Source organism: Antedon bifida, chromosome 8 (assembly GCF_963402885.1).
Source record: "Antedon bifida chromosome 8, ecAntBifi1.1, whole genome shotgun sequence".
Taxonomy (NCBI): Eukaryota; Metazoa; Echinodermata; class Crinoidea; order Comatulida; family Antedonidae; genus Antedon; species Antedon bifida.
In genome coordinates this window covers 12,759,028-12,784,391 of record NC_136233.1, presented here as the reverse complement: position 1 = coordinate 12,784,391, position 25,364 = coordinate 12,759,028, and the positions used below count along the sequence as shown (strand labels likewise).

At 34.2% G+C, this 25,364-nt stretch overlaps 2 protein-coding genes across 2 annotated transcripts; both read left to right on the top strand.

Annotated features, from left to right (window-relative positions):
* The first annotated feature begins 285 nt into the window (after positions 1–285).
* Positions 286–5,368, top strand: LOC144849679 (beta-1,4-galactosyltransferase 6-like). The gene is made up of 8 exons (XM_078706685.1): positions 286–421; positions 1,388–1,489; positions 1,601–1,651; positions 2,325–2,590; positions 3,053–3,169; positions 3,714–3,901; positions 4,136–4,360; positions 4,782–5,368. The coding sequence occupies exons 1-8, from the start codon at positions 391–393 to the stop codon at positions 4,942–4,944; spliced, it is 1,143 nt and encodes a 380-aa protein (XP_078562811.1). The 5' UTR covers positions 286–390; the 3' UTR covers positions 4,945–5,368.
* A 5,527-nt stretch (positions 5,369–10,895) lies between these two features.
* On the top strand, positions 10,896–23,874 carry LOC144849667 (adhesion G-protein coupled receptor G6-like). Its single transcript, XM_078706658.1, has 11 exons — positions 10,896–11,379; positions 12,796–13,014; positions 13,168–13,205; positions 17,424–17,576; positions 17,874–18,198; positions 19,057–19,226; positions 20,055–20,204; positions 20,606–20,721; positions 21,237–21,502; positions 21,945–22,011; positions 22,429–23,874. Exons 1-11 carry the CDS (start codon positions 10,926–10,928, stop codon positions 22,910–22,912), a joined length of 2,442 nt encoding a protein of 813 aa, XP_078562784.1. The 5' UTR covers positions 10,896–10,925; the 3' UTR covers positions 22,913–23,874.
* Positions 23,875–25,364: the final 1,490 nt, after the last annotated feature.

Sequence of the window (25,364 nt, the reverse complement as noted above, 5' to 3'; positions counted from 1 at the left end):
GCCTGATAACTTGAATCCTTTAACTGTTTGACACTGTTACGCCTACCTTACTGATGCTTAATCGACTGTGTTCACAGTTCTTTCACATGCAAAACTATTATTTCAATAGGTTTCTTTTGAAAGGAACCCAACAGTGCTTAATCTATTGTTCAGTCGTGGAGTAAATACCGCAGGACAAGAACACAAACAGTGAAGCGTGTTTGAAGTGATTTAGGCCTATCTATAATAATTCTAGTCGTCAACATGATTTTTCTCAATAAACCAATGCTGGTTTGGCGTAACATAGATAGGCCTAAGATCAGTTTAAGAAACATTCTGACGGATTTAAAACTACGTTACGTACTTCGGACATTGTGGATTCTTGTCTGTCTTGGTGTGATAACGACAATCATGATGTGGAATGAAGTAATATTAAAATCAGGTGAGCTTGTTGTATAATGTATACTAATTATAATACTAACATGGCCTGTATGCTATGTGAAAGGGATAAAAGAAGTTCAGTGACTCCCCTATACTGTATTAGGCATGTCTCTCCTATCGAAGTCAGTGGGAATTACCCTAACTGAGGGTCCTATGATTACCAAGCCCGATCAATTAACATGCCCAGTGTTAATTATACAAAATAGGATATTTTTATCAATAAAATCATACATTTGAGTCCTCGGAAATGAAATGAAAGATATCAAAGATAGGGGAATTTATTACGATACACTAACTATTACTGTTATTATTGTTATCACACTTATGTATTAGGCCTATCATTTCTCTTTTCTTTACGGCATTGTTATAAGACAGCGACACAATTTCCAAAGTTGGGATGAATAAAGTTTCCTTGTATCCTTGTAAATGCATAAATGCGTCAATAATGTGTGCATTACGTCAACTAGTATGTTTGCGTTGTAATATGACGACAGATCCAATGTTGACGCGATTATTAGAACATAGATTTTCAACATTTAAGACAACAAAATCGCCTAAAAAGTATTTTATTGAGGAAAATGCAATTAACAATCTAAATATATCCATTTTTTCCGAATTTACACTTTAAAATGGTAGGACTAGGATATAATTGAGAGGACCCCAAACTGAATAAGAATCACCTGAAATCGGGTCCGATTCCCCACCTCACAGCTTGTGTTTCTGACGAACAACTTCTTATTTTCAGTTTACCAGCCATGATTATCTTATTATTGTGTATGGTAGGCCTCGCTTGTCTGAAACAATTGTGACTGCAGAGGCCTAGCGACTTGTTATTGGTTCCAGAATTAATCATTTTTATTAATTTTTCTCAGTATGAGTGAACTAATGTAGGCCTAAAAATATTTTTTTCTCATGAATCAATGTAGTTATTGTTTGTAGCTTACAAAACATGATATGTTTATTTCAGAATCGGCAGACAGATCCGGGATGGGTATTCCACTCACGGAACCAAGAGATAAATCTGTTTTTAGGCACGTACGATCTTGGATGAAGAAACCAAGACAAAGTAGTAAGTCAAAATGTAGAAAAACACCATAATATAAGAACGTTAGATTTTAATAGTTATGTTAGCAAGGGTGCTGATCGTTTTTAAATATTATTCTTCTTTTCTTTTTGTAAGGTGACCAAGCTGGCAAAGTATGTCCATCTGAGTTTGAACTAACAGGTCTACGTAAGTATACTACTATAAAGCAAAATAAAAATTTGACCAATCACAAGCGATACTAGACTTTGGATGATCATCACGACGCGATGATCGTCCGAACTATAGCTTGTGATTGGTCAACTTACATGCGTTACCTGAGGACCAAGCTTAAATAAAACATGGTCGACAGATTATTTGGAAATAAGTAGTTATAGAGGGGACCTAAACATTGTAAAATGATAAACATTAAGACAAATGGTTGGACAAAAACTTTGTCTCAATTAATTTTATCAATTTTTGACAGAAAGTGATTCTAAAAAAACATTCTAAACATGTTGTACATGTATGTAATATACACCAACAAAACAATGTACAGTATTTATATGTACTCATTTATCTCGCCATGTTTTATGCTTAGGCTTGTTGCTTTCAACAGTATAATTATAGGAAACGGGACCCCTCATGAAACGTCACAAAATAAACCTGAATATTCATTAGTCATATCCATAAGGTGTAACGTAAGAATTGATTAGACTCTGGACATTGCATGCCGATGTATGGAGTTCGAACCCCGTTAGCAACTTCTTTTTACTTTATAGTGAGAGAGGGATTATTTAGAGAGATATGTTAAGTTTTATTTATAAAGTAGGCAATCTTTCACAGCCAGTCCTAATTTATGTCTTTTATTTTTTTAATGTAGGTGGCAACTTGTCTGCAGATTTAAATGCAACTACGTTGACTTTTACCGAACAAGAAATATTTAGAGAACAAACAGAGGAGGTTCTTCAAGTTACTCATGATATGAATTTAAGACTGAATGTGAACTTATTCAATAAAGGACATAAGCAAGAATATTCACCAATGACAATAGAAGACATTTTATTGCCATCAATTCTTTATGTAAAAGATTATTTATATATTCCTGGAGGACACTGGAAACCCGCAGATTGCCTCCCTAGATGGAAGGTAAGCTATGCTTAAATCGTGTACAGTTATTTACCCTGTCGTCGAAACACCGTTCCCTGATCATTTTGACGTAAACATAGAGGATCTTCAAAAAAAGAGCAAAATGCAACACCCAGTAATATGGCGTTCGATTTTCGACGACCAAGTACTGGACGTCTGTCATAATAATCCATTCTGCGAACACGCTTCCTTACTCAATTTCTCGATAAAGTTTTGGTGGATTCCCAGACAGCCCAACACAAAGTGCGTAGGTCATAGGTCGTCGTAAAACGTAACACAATTACGATCAACAGTTTGGATAGTCTCGCTTTTGATTAGTCAAATCGTCTGCGTCCATGCGTTGCGTCCTAGTGGAAACCTATAGTTTTAACAACTTCTCAATTCCATTATCAGGCTGTAGTAGGCCTAAGACATAGTAGAAACCAAGACCGAATACTAAAACTGTTCTATTTCATTTTTCAGGTTGCAATAATAATTCCATTTCGTGATCGGTATTCACATTTACCAATATTTCTTAAACATATTATTCCAATGTTACATAGGCAGAAATTAGAGTTTGGTATTTTCGTAATTGAACAGGTGAGTTTTGTAACGCTTAATTATTTTTTAACTTCATGGAGAGGATCTTGCAGAAATTTTGAAATTTGTGTACATGAATAGCTCAGACAGTTGTTGTTTCGGGAGAACATGTTTAAAGTTCTCCCGACGTCCTAAAAACTACGCCAGACGCTCTCTCAAGACAACTCAGACAGCACCGACTAGTCAAGATGTTTCGTCGGGCCTGGTCGTCTTAGTTGGCATTTACATTCAAAATATTATAACGACAAGGAAACCTACCACCCCGTGGCCTCTTTCAAATCCTGGAGGCAATTTATTGTATCCAGGGGAGGATCCAGGAATTAACGGATAGCGCTAACATAACATGATCTTGTCAAAAATAGATATCAAAAGTATAGTTTTGTTAAAGGAGGAAATTCTCCTGGCATCTTGGCGTAATGCCTGAAATATATCGACGGTAAACATTAAGCGCAAAGGTGCTTACAATAAAAACGAAACGCTCTCAACGCCAATTGGCCTTTTGGTCCTACATTATATGATATTTACTCGTATTTTATCATTTCAGGATAATATGCTGTTATTTAACCGTGCAATGTTGCTCAACGTTGGTTTTCTTGAATCTCTAAATTTTACCAAATGGGATTGTTTTATATACCACGATGTTGACCACGTCCCATACAATGATGGTAATTACTACGGTTGTATAGGAATGCCTCGTCATTTTATCACAGGTGCTGATAGATGGGGATATAAGTAAGTTCATTTAAAAAAAAACACTTTCTGTCCGAGTTCCTCATACAGGTTGTCACTTGAACCGGTTTGTGATTGCTGCCTAAAGACAATCGTGTATTTTGGCTGTGTGATTGCTGATTGGTCAAAAGTTTAAAAAAACATCATTCAGTACTCTGATGATATATATATTTATAGCAAGTTTGTTTCAAAATAGCATACAGGATAATATGACGTGAATGTTATTTTCATTTACAGATTACAATACAATAGTTTTTTTGGTGCTGTGACGGGTATGACTAGAGGGCAAATTTTTGAAATGAATGGGTTTCCAAATGTGTATTGGGGATGGGGTGGAGAAGATGACGATATTTGGCAGCGTGTAAAAAGTATAGGTTATACAAAAACAAGACCACGGTCATATATTGGCTGGTATGACGTCATTAAACAAGATCATAAAAGTGCACCCCATAATAAGGAAAGGTAGGATGAATATACTATTTTGATGGTGATTTTGGTTAAGACGATAAGAATAATATACTGTAGGCTTATCACAGAAATATTGTAATCAGTGGTTAGATGCGGTGATCATGAAGCCGGTATTGTGATTGTCTGACGAGGGTGATGATCGAATCGTAACAACTTATCAACTATCATAGTGTTACGATGTTTGTGTTGGTTACGATGGCGACAAATGATAATTTCAGTAATTATTTAATGGTGTCTGTAATGACGTGTCAGAGTTTTGTATGCGTATAACATCAGGTGTAGTCCTCGGTGGTAGAAATCGTGTTTGGTGTGATGTGGTGATGGCAAGTGGTGAGGATATGATTACACGTTTTATTTTTATTTTTACGTATTGAGTAACTGTAATTATGTTTTATTTTTTTTCTTTTGTACGCAGAGTAGCTAGTTTGAAATACTGGAAAAAGCGGCATTTTATCGACGGATTGAATAATATCGTTTATGACGAACCAATCATAACATTGTATTCATTGTACACAAATATTGCCGTTAATATTCAAAAACTAAATATTGATATTGAATACGAAGACTATCTCGATTGATGTACTGTATGTGTTTATTTTGATGTGTCCACCGATCTAAGCTGGGAAAATTGTAATATTAAGTTTTCATATCAAGTCGATATATGGTATAAAGCGTTGCTGAATTATTCATTATAACGTGCATACCGACGCGATATCAAATATGTCAACTCGCTCGTCATTAAATGTATTCGGCCTGCGACTACATATGAAATACCATTGAAAATTAGTTTGTTTATTTGTTTCTACAAAAACTAAAACGACGATATACACTATAAACACCTTTAAACTATTTCGTTTTCCTTTTGAGTGGTGATGGATTTCACTCTTCATTATGGGATAGACTTTTGCCATGCGCCACATGTAGACATATTTCTAGGTGGTTGAGGAATGGTGGTGTGGAAGACACCCACTTGATAATCATAACTTGTCCAGTCTGAAATAGAATAAGTAACAAAATTGTATTTTATTATTATTATTACTATATGTAAATAAATTGAATTAAATATGGGAAAGTTCTGTTAAAAATTGTTTATATAGCAACGTATTTATAAAAACAATTATTTTGTGTATTTTTACTTTACTTTCTTTTAAAATCTTTTTCAAAATATACCTGTCTCTACCCAGGATCCCCGTTCTCTATAATTGTACGTTATTTTATTTTGTTTTATGTAATATTGTGCATTATGTAACCTATTATACAATTTTTAATTTTGATGCAAACTCCGAGTTTGCGTCAAACGTTTGGTAAAGTGTAGTTCCTATCTCCTCTTGGCGAAAGTAAATACGTCAGATAATACTTACTTCTAAATGAATGTCGAGGCATGAAAAAACAATATCCAGGATTATCTGTTTTCCATCTTACGGTTACATAACCGAATGCAGGAACATTACAAGTGTCTTTAATGGTAGCATTTTCAGGAGAAATTCTTGCAAGTAATCCTAAATTGTAACAGTAAACGATATTATATAACACCTAAATAAATTCCTGTCATTTGATAGGACGATTGTGGGTCACATGGCGTGGAATATTACACACCATTTAACTGTCGTTCGCGTACGAAAACATTTTTTTTTCGCGTTTGGAAAAATATTTTTCAATTGCTTTTGAAATACAATAGCGCCACCTATTTTGTACTTCCGCCGCGAATATTAGAATGTTATATGTTTTAGAATATAGAATATTAGAATATTATTATCCGTAAGTTAAGTTGCATTCTGGATGGGAGACCGTCTGGAATCGCGATGGATGCTATATATACCGGAGAGTGATGTTGTATTGTAATAATATCGGACTAGCATGTGATAGGCATGGGTTCGAGCCTAGCTGTACCATACTAACTATCCTTAAGCTTGGTTCCCACTAGCGACGCAACGTAACGCAATCTACGCAACGTAAGAAAATGCCCTTCCAATAATTGTGTTTGCCCCCGCCTGCGTGCAATCAAACCTTTGATGTTTGCAGCATTTTCGCGTCGTCGGTTCCCACTTGTGATTATGCAATACAGCACTTTGCGTAGATACGTCGCTGCGTTACGCTACGTTGCGTTCTAGTGGGAACCACGCTTTAGGTACAATGGTACTGACGTAATGTCTTTGAAAAAGAATAACAAAAGGTTTTATTTCCTTATTTCCTTATATAACATATATAGGTTAGAGCTGCAAATTCAGAAAACTGTAATTAAAAAACAGTTTCAATGTATTGTATAGGACTATAATTATTTGTACTGTACTTTGGAAATAATTTTTATCTGCCTTGCGAATGCACGTCATCTTTTTAAACTATGATTGAATTGTCCATTCACAATCTTGACAATATTATGGTTAAAAATATCACTTTAATCAAAGTTAAATTTAGACCAGTTATGGTGAAAAATCTTATTTTACTATGTCATGACTCCATGATTTTATACAATCACTCAGTCTGTTAATTGTTATAATTGAATAAGTATATAGTTTTATTCTGGTCGTAGCGGTTATGGTACTAAGACACCGTTTTAATATTTCAGCAATGTGTAATACAATCTATCATGGGTATACAATATTTAACAGCAGTACTGTTTTTTCTTTCTTTATCAAATGGTTAACTATATATGATATATTATTGGTTATCCGCACTTGGCAGATAACCCCTTGGTATTGACAGGATCTTTTCTTTTTTTTTTGGTTGTGGATAATCCCTTGTTATTGTCACGATCTTTTTTATTTCTATAATCTTCTTTCTTTCCACGAATTTTGTTTGCAGCGTATCTCTAATTCTGGCCAACATAAGATTGTATAACTTTGATTGAACTCTATCTGTAGATGTGCAAGAAACTTCGTTATATGACTTTAGAGTCGCGCACTGTAAGTTACGCTCGATTTTATGAATTTCGCGTATTTGACATTGACAATTTAAATTGAAACTTAGCAAACGTGTAATTGATATCATGTGCTAACTTTCTGTGGAAAATGGCATGTTTCACAGAAAGTTACGCGCGCACGCGCGTTTAAAATGCGAAAAATCAATTTCTAATCAACTTTCTACGCGTTTCATGTCATTTTAAGCATGTGAAATGTCCATGCATGGGAAAACTTGTACGCGCGCGGTGCGCAGGTAGCGCTAAAAATATCTTTTTTTCTCGTGAATTATGTTTTTCCAGCCTTTTCTAGTAATTTTGCTAACTTTTAAACAATTTCGAATTAAAATCACGTCATAAGAGTACTTCGTATTGGACTATTCGCGCGCGTTTTTTATGAACAAGTTCAAACATTCGTCAAAATTATATCATAGTTTCTAAACTAAATAGTGAAGTTTATTTGTATTACATATTCTGGAAGTTAATGAGTTGTAGATATCGGATCATGCATCAATATGGCTAACCGGACATTGTGACGTCATCCTATGGCCACTCGAATAAAATATAGGATTTTGGTCTCTTTCTTCATAGCTCATCACATTTAATAGAACCCATCTCAACTTATCCGTATTCCATTTCCCACCATATTTTGATATTGTCTAAGTCAATCAATTATCTTTCGCATGATTTACCATTTTTAAAATTTTAATGACGTCACCATGTTCAAAAGCATGAATTACTTGGGTCACTTATTTTCATCATTACAGTAATTTTCAATATGCTATAGCTCCTCAGAATGAAAAGTGATACTCATGATTAAAACGTTTTCTGGAAGCTGTTGAATTGTAGATACGAATTCATGTACACATTTTGCGCATCGGATGTTGTGACGTCATTGGAGTTGAATTATAAAAGTCGTATTTTTATATTTTGCGCCATAGTTCATCACATTTTAAAGAGCGCACATCCATATTCTACATATCCAAATTTCTTCAACACGTTAATATGTTGTTGCTCAAATAATTCCCTTTCAAAATTGCTATCTACGTTTTTAGAAATTGGATAAAAAGCGGGTCCCGTTATTTTTACCTATTCTGCACTGTATGTAGTATGTATACAGTATATAGTGTATACTGTATATACTTAGACACAAAATAGAGGGAACACTAACATTTTTTTTTCTTCAGGTCACAATGGCATAATCGCTTTTCTGTGCGCAATTCTAACGTATGACGTACACGTGGCGTTTGCGCTGCGGATAATCTAACTCGTCCATAGTGACCAGTTAAAATCTAGTTTTTTATTTTAATTTGAATGTTCAAACTGGTATTTAAACTATATTACTCTCTCACTTTTCCAAAACAGAACGTATAAAAAATATATGCAAAATAAAATATTGTTGTAAACAGCTTGCTCAGGTACAATGGGACTGACGTAGTAGAATAACAAATTCTTATTATTTCCTCAAACCTATCTAGGTTAGAGCTGCAAATTCAGAAAACTGTTACTGTATTTCATTGTTTGTGCTGTACTTTTAGAAATTATTTTTATCTGCCATGTGATTGAATGTACTTTTCAACTATGATTCCATTATCTACTCCCACTCTTGACAATTACGGTTAAGAATATCACTGTAATAAAAGTTAAATTTAGACCAGTTAGTGATAAAATGTTATTTTACTATGTCATGACTCCAGGATTTTATACAATCATTTCAATGTATTAATTGGCGTCATAAATTTAATAAGTATATAGTTTTATTCTGGTCGTAGCGGTTATGGTACTAAGACGCCGTTTTAATATTTCAGCAATTTGTAATAATGGGTATACAATATTTAACAGCAGTACTGTTTTTTCTTTCTTTATCAAATGGTAAGTATATATGATATATTATTTTTTATTTTAATTTTAATGTTCAAACTGGTGCAGGAAATTTGTGGTTAAAGCACTGTTTGAAGTTGAAAATGTGTCCTATTATAGTTTTTATCCTTATCCTTTATTAATACAGGTTACGGATAAAAATGTATTAAATGCAAGGGGGCAAAGAACAAAAAAAACACTCAGAGCAGGAAACAATTGTGCAATGCCAACCTAAATTGACCAATGTATCACCACCATTAATTAGATATTAAGGCTAATTTACCTAGATTTTTAAGTGTAATGTATTCATATTAGCAATTTAACGACTGGATTGGAGACTAATAAAGGAGTTCTACAAGATGGCTGAACATTAGCACATGGTCTGATTTCTTAGTGAAATACTTAGTGTTATCATTCATTCCCAGAGCACAATATAACATTAAGTACCAACTTAATTTTGGATTCTTTTGGAGTTTTCGTTCGTGATCAGTTCTCTGGTGGTAACAGTCTCAGCGCAAACTAATTTACCAGAAAAACATTGTTCGTTTCTGACAAACCTTGCCATTTTTCAGAACATTGATGTATTGCGTTATTTTGAAATGTAAGGTTTAAGTTTTTAATTAATCAATTTGCATAATATGTCAATCTTCTTTTCGTTTTTAAAACATTTTTACCATTCAAGCTTTCGTAACTTTTTAAAAATGTGTTTTTTTCTTTTTGAACTTACGTCCTTTTGGTTTAATTAACAAAGACTTTACTTCCAGTAATTTACCGTATATTTTACCGTAATTTTTTTTATCTACTTTTACCGTAATTTTATTATCTACTATTTTCTATATTTTTAGCCTAATAAAGTACTAAATTATGAAATAATGTTGTATACTGGCAATAGTTTGTTAACCTAGATCCCCTTATAAAATGCCTCTTGGCAATATTCGTTAGGGATTTTGATATTATTCTTGCCATTTGACAGAACTTATGACTTCAGCAACAACAACAGCAATAATAACTTGGAAGATTACAACAATGCCAACAACAACAACACGGGCGACTACACCAACAACAACACGGACGACAACAACAATACCAACAACAACGACACGGACGACTACAACAATGCCAACAACAACAACACGGGCGACTACACCAACAACAACACGGACGACAACAACAATGCCAACAACAACAACACGGGCGACTACACCAACAACAACAACAACAATGCCAACAACAACAACACGGACGACAACAACAATGCCAACAACAACAACACGGGCGACTACAACAATGCCAACAACAACAACAACACGGACGACTACAACAATGCCAACAACAACAACACGGGCGACTACACCAACAACAACACGGACGACTACAACAATGCCAACAACAACAACACGGGCGACTACACCAACAACAACTCGGACGACTACAACAATGCCAACAACAACAACACGGACAACTACACCAACGACACGGAAGACTACAACAATGCCAACAACAACACGGGCGACTACACCAACGACACGGACGACTACAACAATACCAACAACAACAACACGGGCGACTACAACAATGCCAACAACAACGACACGGACGACTACAACAATGCCAACAACAACAACACGGACGACTACAACAATGCCAACAACAACAACACGGGCGACTACACCAACAACACGGACGACTACAACAATGCCAACAACAACAACACGGGCGACTACACCAACGACACGGACGACTACAACAATGCCAACAACAACAACACGGGCGACTACACCAACAACTCGGACGACAACAACAATGCCAACAACAACAACACGGACGACTACACCAACAACAACACGGACGACAACAACAATGCCAACAACAACAACAACAACAACAACACGGGCGACTACACCAACGACACGGACGACTACAACAATGCCAACAACAACAACACGGGCGACTACACCAACAACTCGGACGACAACAACAATGCCAACAACAACAACACGGACGACTACAACAATGCCAACAACAACGACACGGGCGACTACACCAACAACAACACGGACGACTACAACAATGCCAACAACAACGACACGGACAACTACAACAATGCTAACAACAACAAAACGGATTACTACAACAATGCCAACAACAACAAAACGGATTACTACAACAATGCCAACAACAGAACTGAAGACTTCAACAATGGAAACAGCAAAACCGATGACTACAATAACGGCGACAACAATACCACTGACTCCAGGTTTTCTTTCATTTTTTTTATAATAATAATGATGATAAAATGATAATAATTTGCAGTATTATTCAAAACAGTAATGTGTATGCACAACACCTCTTCATAGTTGGCCCTGAGCCAGTGTCCTGCATGATGAAATTGACCTGCATTGCCATTTGCTAGCAGCAAACCAAAAAGTAAATACCAAAAGAAAAATGAATTATAATAGAAACTTAATTTAAAACACAGCAAAATTAGGTATTTAAAATTATTAAAATATACCTATAATTCAAAGCCGAAACTAAAATGTTCATATTCTAAAAATTGTCTTGCCACAGCCCCAACAATGGTGCTCGAGTATAAAAATTATGTACATTTTGTGTATGATCGAAAAAAAAGTAATTAAGAGACTATAACGTAGAGGGGAGAATTGATGCCCCTCCTGTCTAGTGTCTGAGTATATTTTCTCGCGTACTAAATCAAATAATTGTAGTTTTTATCTACATTCACTTTTATTTGCATCCCTAAACTAAATAAGAATATATTTAAAAAAAAAACTAAAATAAACAATATGGCAACATCTAAAAAATGAATGAACCAACATGAAAAATGATTGTAATGAAAATTATTTTAAACGGCAACCAATCCAAAACGTGATCGGGAGTCCTTTTTACCATGCAGGATATCAATTTCTGTTTATTTCTCAAAAAACGTTGTATGTGAGTGGCATTCCAGCCTCTGGCCTTCCTAACATGTTCTCACCCGGAGAGGTAAAAATAAAATTGCACGCTCTAGAAAAAAAACCCGTTTTGTGAGAGTGCAATTTCCATTTAGAAGATTTTATTTATTTATTTTTCGCTCATCTTAAACCCAACCATGGTGGGGCTGAGGGGAGTTTGGAGCCTCCTGTTGGTTTAGTTGGTCGCAAAATTCACAATCAACTTGACCCCCATTCCCATTTCAAAAACGTTCCGCTGGCCCGAGTATTTCCGATTTATATATTTGTAACATTATTACTACGTAATTGATTGGTCGGTTAACACTACTAAAGGCTCCACTTGATCGAAATACGGGGCCTGCTTTATGAATGTCGAAAATACCTTGAATAAAAACTATTGTACAGTATTAACATATTTTTGAGATTACACGGTACAATGTTCGTACATTCGAGTACTGTAATAAGTTATTCTAGTGGACAGATATTATTTTACGTAGCCTACTGTACTATCCAATTTTTTACGACAGCTCCACAAACACTCGAATGCCCTGCTGACATATCTAGGAATACATCATCTCCGGATTGGGTAGTACCGATTACAAATACTGTACAATTGGATTAATATATTTGTATTTACTTCCTCACAATGGTCGCAAATTCTAGTAACAGGCTATTGTGTCTATTGAATATACAGTACTGTATTTAAAATACCATTTTCACGACAGCTACACAAACACTCGAATGCCCCGGAGACATATCTACGAACACATCATCTCCGGATTGGGTAGTACCGATTACAAATACTAATGAAACACCGCCACCACCGGTTAATTGTACAAGTCAACCGGGAGACTCTTATCCAATTGGATCGGTAACGAGAGTCACGTGCAGTACAACGGACGCTGCAGGACAAATAGAAAGTTGTACATTTTACATTACTATTGGTAAGTAATTGTATCATACCGAATAATAATGACAATAATAATGATAATGATCATCGTCATCGTTATCGTCATCGTCATCATCATCATCTATTCAGGCAAGAGATACATTTGTTACATTTTTAATGAGCCTACTTTTCTTTTCTTTTTTTGCAGAAACTGATCTATCTGCAGAAATAAACGATCTCACAAAGGTAGGCTACCCCCTTTTTAGAGGTGTTGTCTAAGTTTGTCACAAAACGTCTGACAGTATTTGTATTAGTCGCCATAATGCTTAAAAGCAAACTTAAACCAACAACGCAATTTTTGCTAATGATGAATCACAGTGTTTATTCATTTTACATACACTTCTCTTTCGGCTTGTATGTACATATTTCCTTCTGTATAACGTCACTTCTATATTTCTTATGTTTGTTCTCTTTTACTAAACACTCTCGAATATAAACAAACCTTTTGTAATGGCTGTCACGCTACATTACGACTCATCAATGTTTCTTCCATGTTTATAACATTTTAATGAAGAAATACCAAGAAAATAAATCAATTTGAATATATTTAATGATTAATTTTGTTTCAAGCATGATATACAATAATAATATTGTAGGGTTAGCTATACTACCATAATGAAACATCGGGCCTGTTCGTGTTTAGTTATTTACCCCGCTAAGAACACGCCTATTATTAGCCCATACACTGAAATATTTTAGTTAAATCTCTTTTTCAACTTTTCTAATTTGCCAAGCATTTGAAATAAAACATGAATAAATAAAACCAAATAAGTACCTTTTAGTCTTGCCAAATAAAATGTTAAAGTTGCAAGCAATTCAAAATAGTTGTTTGTCAATAGTACAGCATAGACTAATGACAACATTTTACTTTTAATCCGTTTGTTGGATTGCTATCAATGCGTTTATAATCAATCTAGTTTCTTGTATCCCACATATCTGTGTTATTAGTAATAGTTACAATGGTAAAGTGCACTCATTTCCAATTCACACCGGGTCCTATCTATTTTTCCTCAGGTTTTAATTTTAGCTAGGGTGAAATTTTATGGGTTTTTTCATTTTTTTCAAATGTAAAAATAAAGTGTAGACCTAATAGTAACTGCTAAGCATTTATTACACTATGATTGTATTGTATATTCTGAAATTGTATATCCCTAAAGTTTTATAACCACATCTAATTATAAACTATGATTAAAATAAAAAGTGAGTAAGTGAATATTCCCTTGTCAGTAGGGAAAAGCTGTATGCAATCACCTACCGAGCGAAAGGGGACGGTAGATATGAAAGGACACGGTAATTTATACAACATTATTTGCGCATGCGTTTCGTTCTGATCGGCACTATATTGGTCGATTTAAAGTTCGGTCCGAAGAAAAGTTTATGATGTCATTTTGAAACTTAAAAAATAAAATGGTCGATCAGTAGGCTACGAAGCGAATGCACGCGGTAATAATAGGCATTACGTTTTCCAATTTTAGTTTAAAAAAAAACATCTTCGTACGCCTCTTTAAGGTTTTAATTAGGTGATTTTAGTTCATCATTTTAACCTTTGCTAACTGAAGCCCACCAAGCCTGCGTGTATAGGGTCTGCGGATTATGGGGAGGGGGATTACCGCCGTTGCATGTGTCGCGAAATAACCGTCACGCTCGGTATATTAAAGGAAGGTCCTGATATCGTAACCGCTACAGCCAGAATAATGCCATGTTTGCGTGAAAAAAAAATCACCAAGACACTAAAGGTTACATCAATTATAATTTTAATCTTTGTTGTGATTGCTAAGATTTAGTATAGAATATAGAATGGAATAATTGTCAAACAATCCGGACAAAGACACACACTTAACTATCTCTTAACATCTCTTAATAATAAGGTACAAAAAAGAAATGTCGCACATTTTTTGAATTACAGTATTCTTAATACTGGTACAGTTTACAGCTAAATCATAGACAGAATTAGAATAAAAATAACAAGAAATACCATTCTATTTTTATTCTCTTTATTTTTTATTCTAAAAATTGCATTTCCTCTATGCTATTAATAAGGTACAAAAAGAAATGTCTTTTGAATTACAATATTCTTTGTACAGTTTACAGCTAAATCCTGGACAGAATTAGAATAAAAATAACAAGAAATAACATTCTATTTTTATTCTACTTTGAAAGTATTACGTCAAAAGGTCTGCTTTCAATAGGCAACAACTGCAAGTGATTTAGGCTAATTCTTTTTCCAACGATTCCACGTCTTGTACAGTTGTTTCCATTAATTAATAAAAAAAATCATAGGCCTATAAACGATCTAAAGCTAATTTAAATGCTATGTTGGTCTAAATTAGGAACTATGGTGATGTCGGCCACATACCACATCCCGCCGCCCTCAACTAAGAGCCACGCTCCCCCTCCCCCCCCCCCCCCCCCCACCCCCCCAAACTCGGAAGAACAAGCGAACCGTGTGAAAAGCAGACTGGTCGACTGTATACACCACTTTCAACTGACAAACAGGCGAACGTTACATAAAACAGGCAATAGAATATGAATTCGATAAACTATAATTCTGATGCTTTATTTAAAATGTTCATGAACTGCATGAAATGTTGATAAATGAGTTGGCTAATATATACTTGTATTAACGTTAGATTAATTCAATTATCGCTCATTATTATGGGCTCAACATTCTTTAGATGGTTTGTGTTATGGGTATTTTGTTTGGCGTATTGTTTTTGGGTTAGTGGTAGATGATCACACATTGTATTGGATGGTGTAGATATGAGTTGAAGTTTTCATTGAACTGCATGAAATAAGATTGGATGGTTTGAATTTCGTACGAATGAATTATTGGTGGATGGTATGTATTATGTATTTTTTGGCGGGTTTGGCTTTCCATAGTGAATGTATCGCCGTAGATCCAGTAGTGTTGTGAACGTATTCCAGCATCTCTCTCATTGTTGGCAATCGGCGTGCAGTCATCTCAATTCGTCTAAAATGCTGGGATGTGCTGGACGGGCAACACCGGCAACGCCATCTTTTCGCACAGTATCCGTGTGGCCGTATCTCCAACGACGTACGCGTGCTGAAGTCCAAACTCTTGAATTTTACGGTATATTGCCTAGTAAAAAAAATCGAAATAAATCAACATTATGTAAACTGTAATAACAATTTAAGCACGAACAAAAAAACAAATGTTTCTGTAATAGATGTGTGTCTTTTAATATTAGTAAAAAGATAAATATTTTTTACATATGGTATTTCATACGTATACTACTTATAAACTCCGTCTGTGGAAACCAGAAAGTTGTTATAAAGGGTGGGGAAGGGGGGTGGAAACACGTAAAAGTCACGTGGTTTGACCCGCAAGAATTCTTGGTGCATACGATAATCCGGTTGACTAGTTTCAGCCGCATGCGATTGGCTACTCACTCTAAAATATATTAATATGTATTTTTGGAAATTTCTAAGATTCAACAAGTAAGATGATGCGCATGCGCTATGTTAGACAATGTAGAGACACACGTGTAGGTTTGGGTACTCGAAGCAAAGTGATGATGTGGTGATGAAAGTTTCTGAAGGCTAGAAATTATTTTATTTGCCCAGGCCTAGTAGTCTATAAACATTTGATTGGATTAAGTTCCCAAGAACATGAAAACGTCTTGATATGATAGGCAAGCTTCTCCGCAAATTAAACATTGAATGGATCATTATTTCCTTAGAAGTTGATTAATTCCCACCAACCACCCACACATACACTGCCCTGTGTGGATTTATTGGCGTTTATTTGGCAGGTCATACATACGAGTAGGCCTATGAGGTCTAGGATTAGACTTGATAATGTAATTTACAAAACAACTTGGCAACATTCTAGGCCTGTAATACCTGTCACAACATATTTCAACAGTTGTTATTTAAGTATCGATCGTACATACGTACTCTTTTTGAAACCAAATGACATCCGTTTGATTGATTCAAAATTGGTGATTATGGTATTGTATTATAGGCTTTTAAATAGTCGGTCAATACTCTTCTGACGACAAGTACAAAACAACGACACTCATTCGTACTTTATTTACACAACTTTTTACAATCTTACCAAACATGCCGGATCCGATCCTGTATTCACAGTGCACCACATGTCCACATCTTCCTATTTAATGCAAAAGCTTCCTATTTAATCGGCACCGGCAGTTTCTTGCTTTTCTTACTACCGCACTTACTTACACATTGTTTACTGTTTATGCCTCTTGCCACAATATATTGCATCTTCTTTTAATACCAGTACGTTACCAGTGGATCAAATTTACCATAGGCCTATCATGTTTCGCATAATGGGAAATACTTTTCTCAATCCCCGTGACTATCTCTAATTTCCCCATCCAGACCATGTCTATCTTTAACTAATATTAAGTTTCTGTTCAGGACGTCAATGAAGAGAATGTTGAAGAGGTTGCTGTTGAGCTTGTGGAAATAGTAGAAACGGTAGAAGACACTGGTGGCCTTCAACAAGCTGATGTACAACAAGTATCTGTAGCTTTGGAAACAATAGCGGACATTGAATCGCCAAATGAAATTGTAACTTAAAGATATATGCCCCTATAACACTGAACATTTAATTATTATACTTTTTACTATTTGAAATTACTTCAGTGCCGGTCCAAAATCTGCAATTGCCGGCCTAAAGCCTAAACATTTTTTAAAAATGACTACCATTCCACTCGATTCTGCAGCTTTCATGAGGTAGATTGTGACTGAATATTGACATTTACCTAGATGCGAGTCTAGGTATATCGAACAATCTACCTCATGACTTGCTGCAGAATCAGTCGTTCAGTGGTAAGTAATTTTCAACATTTTCATTTCCCATTACAGGTTACTGATGCCGTGGTCGGTATTGTTGATGCAGTATTAGGCACGTCCGAGTCATCAGACACGGAAATAACGCCTGAAACTACCTCTGTCATCCTTGAGTCTTTTGAGCAACAAATTAGTACAGCTGCCACTGATGGTCAGAATTACACTCAGAATGAAGAAACTTTGTCTGTGCAGATTTTAAGTTTTGACTCTGATAATATTAGAAATAATGTTGTATTCGTGGTGCAAGAAGAGAAGAAAACGACTGAGATTTGCCTTTATAGTGGTTGTGAGGTGTTCGACCAGTCTACTATCACATTACCAAGAAATCTTGTTTCAAATGGTATATTTTGTATAATAAAGCAGCAGTATCACATTCTCTTCTAACTAATGACCAGTTTCTTTTTCTTATTGGTCAAATAGGATAAACCCAATCTTTGCAAAAATGTAAAGCATGAATAGGGCCTATGTGTTACCCATTTAAATATGGTCGACTCGAAAATCATGTAGGCCTATAAACACAGCCACTATGTGTCTACAATATTAAGGTATTATAGTTATACACTGACGACTTGCCATTAATATTCGTCCAACGCCGCTTTGGCCTTATACTCCTCAAATTGTTATATGATACTTTGTAAGCTATTTAAAACAAGAAATATTTCCTACAAAAAACGCCGCTCGTCATTTTAAAATTAATCATTGTTCTTTCTTTAGATATCTATATATAAATTTACGTAAGGGCAAAATTTGGTAAATCGCGCGTTATTTCTAGAATGTTTACTCGATGGTATATAAAGTTGGTTCGTACTTTCGATACTGATTTTAACCACCTGATGTAACCCTGTTTACAAATTAAATTGAGTTCGATAATTAGTTATTGACAATTAAAACGAATTTAGGTTCAACGATTTGCCCCGTGGTATACACCTCATAGACTCTCTTTTCCCAGATGTTTTTTGGGTCCAGCAGCTGGGACCTATAAGTTATAGTCCTGTTTACAAATTCCCAACACTTAGAACTATAGCTACCGCGATGATAAAGCTTCTTAATGAGTATATATCTTGGGACATTGCTAGCTAGAGCCGCGGCGAGAAAAGATAAAAACAGTAAAAAACAGTTCCGTTCAAATTAATTAAATGTGTCGTCATAGTTACTATGATATTGGTTCTCACTTACAATTCGTTTTATTTTGAAATAGATCAAAAGTCCAACGTCAGTTTTACGTCTTATTACAATTCAAACTTGTTCCAATCGAGTTCTACAGAAATAAAATTATCGAAAATTATCCTATCTGCCACTGTGTATGATGATAACCTACCACTTGTGTTTGAAGAACCGATTACAATTGTGTTCCATAATATTAAAGAGGTAAGCCTAATGTTTGTATTTATAATATAGTTTGTTTAGCGTTATTCTTATACGTTTGAGTTGCTTCATTGTTCAAGAATATACACACAAAACTAGACTATGTTATTTGTGGGAGAAGCGAGTGACCCTGTGTGACATTTTAACCCGAATTATAAACACCATATGAGGTGGTGCCAGTCATACCAGACTGAGTGGCGAGTATAAGAGTTGTCGTTTGTAACTAGTAGCATTTTAAAGTGTTGACGAAAGGAAAGAAGGAAAAGACTGGGAAACGGAACCCAGTCAGCCATTTTGTGTAATCATTATGACATCAATAAAGCGAACAATAAATACCTAAAGTATGTTATTTATGTCAATATTAAATGACTTTACGAGTGTCCTAGTCGTACTTTATCAACAAAAGTTTCTTACTTTCTTACTACAGTTGAACCTCCCGTAAGCGGCCACCCTTGTGACCGAGAAAAATGGCCGCTTACGGGAGGTTCTGTCGATAGATGGCCAATATCACGTATTATGGCTATGCACGATATTTTCGGCGTTATTAATGCAACGGGCCTCTACATTCTTCAGCTAATTGTATTTTATTGTTTATGATCAGGTGGTTTAGTATTATTTATGATTTTCAGGCACATTTTAAAAGCTTTTATCATAATATGAAAATGGTCGGTCAAAATCTGTGTAGTTTTCTCTTTTCATCTAAAAAAGCGCAGGAATGTTCTTCACAGAAATGTTTTTAAATCCGCTTAGAAATAAAGCTAATATTTTAAAGCACAATAAGTATCAAAATTGTATTTTTGTTGTGAAAAGCATACTAATTAATTTGAACAGGATTATGAGAATGCCACCTGTGTATTCTGGGACACAACACTCAATGGCTTTGGTGATTGGTCAGAAGAGGGATGTACGCGTGTCAACGTGGACGATAAGAGCGGTATAACATGTCAGTGTACACACCTTACCAATTTTGCTGTTTTATTTGTAAGTTTTAATTTTATTCAAAATGTGTGTAAAATATATTAATTGGCTAACATTTTATTTATTTAGCACACTTCACCTTTAGAACGGTGGCACTCACAAAAATCTGGGGTTCGGTAAAATAAATATAACAATTATTGTTATCAAATTTAAAAGTACCATATTTACATAGCAACAACACAATAAGAGAGAAACAATGATTAAAGATAGCTTTGATCTACCCTAAACAGCTCTTGAGTAACGTTCACTAAAATGATCGAAAATGGTGAGAGATTCCAGCTCATTAATTGCAAAATTATCGCCGCCTTAAATGTACATTAATGTATTATCACTATTTTATCATAATTGTGGTTTCATTAATATGTAAAATTCTTCAATTTGACCATAAATGGATTATTTTATAGTTTCCAAATGAATTGTCAGGACATATTGTATTGCTGTTGGACATAGTGACGTATGTAGGTTGTGGGGTGTCGATATTGTGCCTGTTTACTACAATAATTGTTATCTTATCAACAAAGTAAGTTTTTAAAAAGTATGTCTGGAATCTCGTTGTATCTTATCTTGTCTATGAAGGAATTACAGGATATTTCTGATGATAGGCTTATCCGAGTCTATCAGCTCAGTTCTTGTATTCTGTTTCTACATTAAGTATCCATTGACAAGTTCCAAGCATATCACCTATGAGACGACGATATGTCTTTTTTTTTCTTAAAATGTTCATAAAGTGCATGTATGTTTCCACGACTGATTTCCAAGAAAGCACTAGTTTAATTTTTTTTAATGGAAGAGTGTAGTTCACTCTTCCCTTATTTAAGATAAAGCAAATTTTCAACTAAAACATAATCTAATTGTCCCCCTGGAAACTTTATTTGGTTGAATACCAGTATACTATTTGAATGTCGCATAATAGTTATTCTCATGGTCATTCAAGATTTGATTTCATAAATTTTTATTTTACATATTTTTGGGGGCAATACATCTTTAAATAGAATTGAGAATTTACAGAATAATAATAACATCTGTTTAAAACAGGTCTCTTCGTAAACTTCAACCTCAGAAGATAATGTTAAACCTTTGCACCTCTCTCACTTGTCTGTATATCACATTCATATGCGGCATTGATACTGCAACTCCTGGTACTGTACCATGTATAGCAATCGCTGTATTGTTACATTACTTTCTCTTGACATCTATCGCATGGACATCAGTGGAAGCAGCCAACATGTACTTGTATTTTGTTAAAGTTGTTCGGGCCAAAACTTCAAACATTTTACAGCCTTCGATGCTCTTCGCTTGGGGTAAGTACCATGGGCATACTGGTTTTTATCATTCTATTTACAATACAAATTGTATATTCTGAATTAAAATTACAAACATATTGTTTACTCATTAACCTTTTTTACAAGTGTAATTTCTTATTTATCTGGTTTTGTTTTTGTTTCAATTTATACATAACTGGATCTTGTTTACACAGTTAACCACATGCATTGAATGTAAATACATGCACACATCCACACAACCACCCCCACCACCTCACACATAATGAATGTAAAAATGCAGCAAATACCATTCAACCAAGGATTGTTAAATCCAAGGAAAATGTTAAAACTAATACTTGGTAATCATGCAGATATTTCATTATTGACATTTGAGGTAGAGGCAGTTACGTGACGTCCTCCACGACCCCAGCACCATCCTCTAAAAAAGAAATTAAATTCTTTGTTTACTCAATTTTTCTAGGTATTCCGCTCATACCACCAATAATTCTAATGTCAGTAGATATGTCATTCTATGAAAACACAGACTAGTAAGTATGTTTAATAATAATTCATTTTACTAGTTTGTTCATAAAACATGAATAAATAACAAGTATGAAATATACTAGGGCTGCAATATACAAACACAAACAAATGGAACAGAAATATGTATACGATTGTACGAATTATTTTTTAGAGATTAAATTCACATATATTATTTATTTCATATTTACAATATTACCATTATTTAAAAAATATACACACGTAAACTACACACTTATATTACGACTATAACAAATCCTGACAAATAGAAGATAGGCACAATTCATTATCAATGTATTTCTGCTAAATCTATCGGAAATAATGAATATGAACATACAATGATAAATATGATGTAAAAAATGTACTAACATGATAGGTTTAATATTTTGCTTAATGTGAGTTAACCAAACTATTTTACCTTTCAGTTGTTATGTTAACACGCATGATTCGGACATTTTCATCTATGCTGTTGTTATCCCGATTGCATTTATCATGGCCTGTAACTGCATTATATACATACTGGTTCTTAACAGTTTGTACTGTTCTCGTTCCAAAATGCTGGGAAATAAATATTCTACGTTGGAAGAGAAGAAGAATCGAATCTCTAACGCAATCGCATTGTCTTTCCTCCTAGGCCTGACATGGGTTTTCGGATTTCTGTGTTTTGTTAAGAAGGACGGCAGCCTTGTGTTTCTGATCTTGTTCTGTGTGTTTAACTCTCTCCAAGGAGTTGCAATATTTTACTTATTTATATTCAGAAAGAGCAAAAAAAGAAAGAATAAGCCAATTAATGAAGAATTAAAAGAAAGCTTAAAAAGAAAGTTTGCAAAAAATAAAGCCATTAAAACCGCAAATAATGATAGCACCATGATAGAGTTAGCCACCGAATTGAATACTAAGAGTATATAGGTCAAAAATCATAATCAAATAAAGGTCATAGCTTAAAATGCATATTAGCGATTTGTTGCATACACGCACACCCGTTCACGTTCGTCTTAAAAAAAAAATATAAACTTTCATATTAAAACAACGAATGTTAATAACAATTACAAGACAATTAGAGAAATTACTGTAGGCCATATTTACGGTGTCGTTCTCCCGAATGTTTTTAAATATAAACAAAATATGTTTAGGCATATGCTTTGGTCAAATTTGGATTATGTTAATTTCATGTGGACTCGTGGTGCACTGTGACTACTACAGGATCGAGTCCGCTATGCTTCGTGCGATTATAACCAGTCAGAGATGTGTAAATAAAATACGAATGACGAGTGTCGTTGTACTTGTCAAGTAAGAAGATATTTTCAAATTAAATCGATTCATTCACTTTAGGTTTTAAAAATAATAATTAATGGCTGTCCTTTCTCTTTTAATGAATATGTGAAATCAAGTGGAAGGTGTGAAGGACAATTAATTCACTGGAAGGCAAAGACCAACACTTTTCTAAACTCCTCTTTTGTAATTTTCTCTATGGGAGAATTTTCCAGAAGATATTAAAATTTGCACTTCCTCACCAACTTTAAAGCTCAAATTACTGATCACCCTATTATTTCATCATATTTTCATTTGTTTATTTTGTTTTAATGTAACTCATTTATAATCTTTTGTATATTTAGTTTATGTATTGTTTTTTGTCATTTTAACGAATTTGCTACCTTTGATTATGAATTATTGTAAACAACAACAAAATTTGGAGAATTCGGGTACAAGAACGCAATGTTGTCGATTCCAAGTTCGTTCATCAGGAGCATAGCTTTTTTTTTATAAGTAATGGTTGAATGTAATATAATACGTAATGTCAACGTTGTACATATTATTATCGAAAGAGCTTCCTGATTTAAAAAAAATCGTTTGAAAATTACGTCATCAAAATGTCGTCAATATAATAAATATTCTCGATTGCGAATAGTTTCTTTACCAAATATATACAATGAAGTAGTTTGGAATTATTGTGTATTGTGTCAGTGTAATTAATATGTAATGATGGTAGAGCGGTGTTGCAGCATGATCATTCATCAACACAATGTTTGCTTACCGAGAGGTGGTGCATCAAGCACTGAAAATCGTGGAGTTCCATCATCAACACATTAAGTATCTTCCGTGAGTTTCAGTAGCAACAAATCCTGTCTTTTCTTGACATCCCAAACTATGAATTAAACTTTAGGGTATTGGAACATTATTTAAAAAACGAGATCTTATACAAATCATTGGAGGATACTCAAATAATTAAATATGACTTTAATATGTATTGTTCCCCCAATAAAATATGAAAAATAATAATTATTTATTTCCGCAAGAAAATAAAATAAAAAGCACCCCTTCAAAATAAATAATACTCGCAACAAATTAACGAAGTCTGCAACAAATTAAATTGGCCGCATTTTAAAAACTAAACAAATTATAAATAATAATTTAAAATAACTCATATGAGGAAATAGGACTAGTCATGCGAGAGGTTTACTCTACAAAATTATTATCGATAACTCCGCAAAACAAAGAAGATTTGCAAGAAATCCAAAAGCTTAAAGATGTATTTTCTCTTGAAACACAAAAAATGAAGGTCAAAATATAATATTGATTACATTTCGTCTGGAAAAAAATCGTCGCGAGCCAAAGTAAAAAAAGATTTCAAACCACGAGTATGCATTATGCATATGCTAATTAGGATTGTTTACAACTCGTCACGGTTGAGAAGGTGTTTTCACACAGATCGCGAAGAAGTTTTATTATTATCCATACAGAGTAGAAACAAGCGCGTTTCATTATGGGATATGTTTTGATCGAAAACTTTGACGGGAAGTCAAAGTTATTTTTTGAACAAAAAAACGTCTGTATTTCAGTTAAATGAATTTTTTTTCGACTAATTTTTGGTGAAAGTTAATAACTATTATGATACTTCAAAATAACCCATTTTCTTTCGAAATCTTTTATTTTATATTTTTTTGGAAATAGTCAAAGGGACAATACATCTTTAAAAATAACCCTGAAACAAATTTAAAAAATACATAACACAATAATGAAAGATTGTCGCAATTAACATTATTATCCTAAGTCACAATTTAATATATAAAATAAAAAATCATTGCAATATTTATCTTTAATAAAAAGAATAGAAAATACGTTCTTACTGAAACTTAATCTATTTGAAATATCAGGATGAAGTGGTAGTCATGCATACACAGGTGTTCTATACCAACATAATATACATTATTTTGATTTAGAATTCTACTTTTATTATAAATTTTCTTCTGTTCGCATTTTGGTAATGTTTTCACTAATTACATATTGTATGCTATTTCTATTTCTATTTCTATCTTCCTTCCCCGCAGCCACCCTCCCGAAAAAATGGTTTCTACTGTGT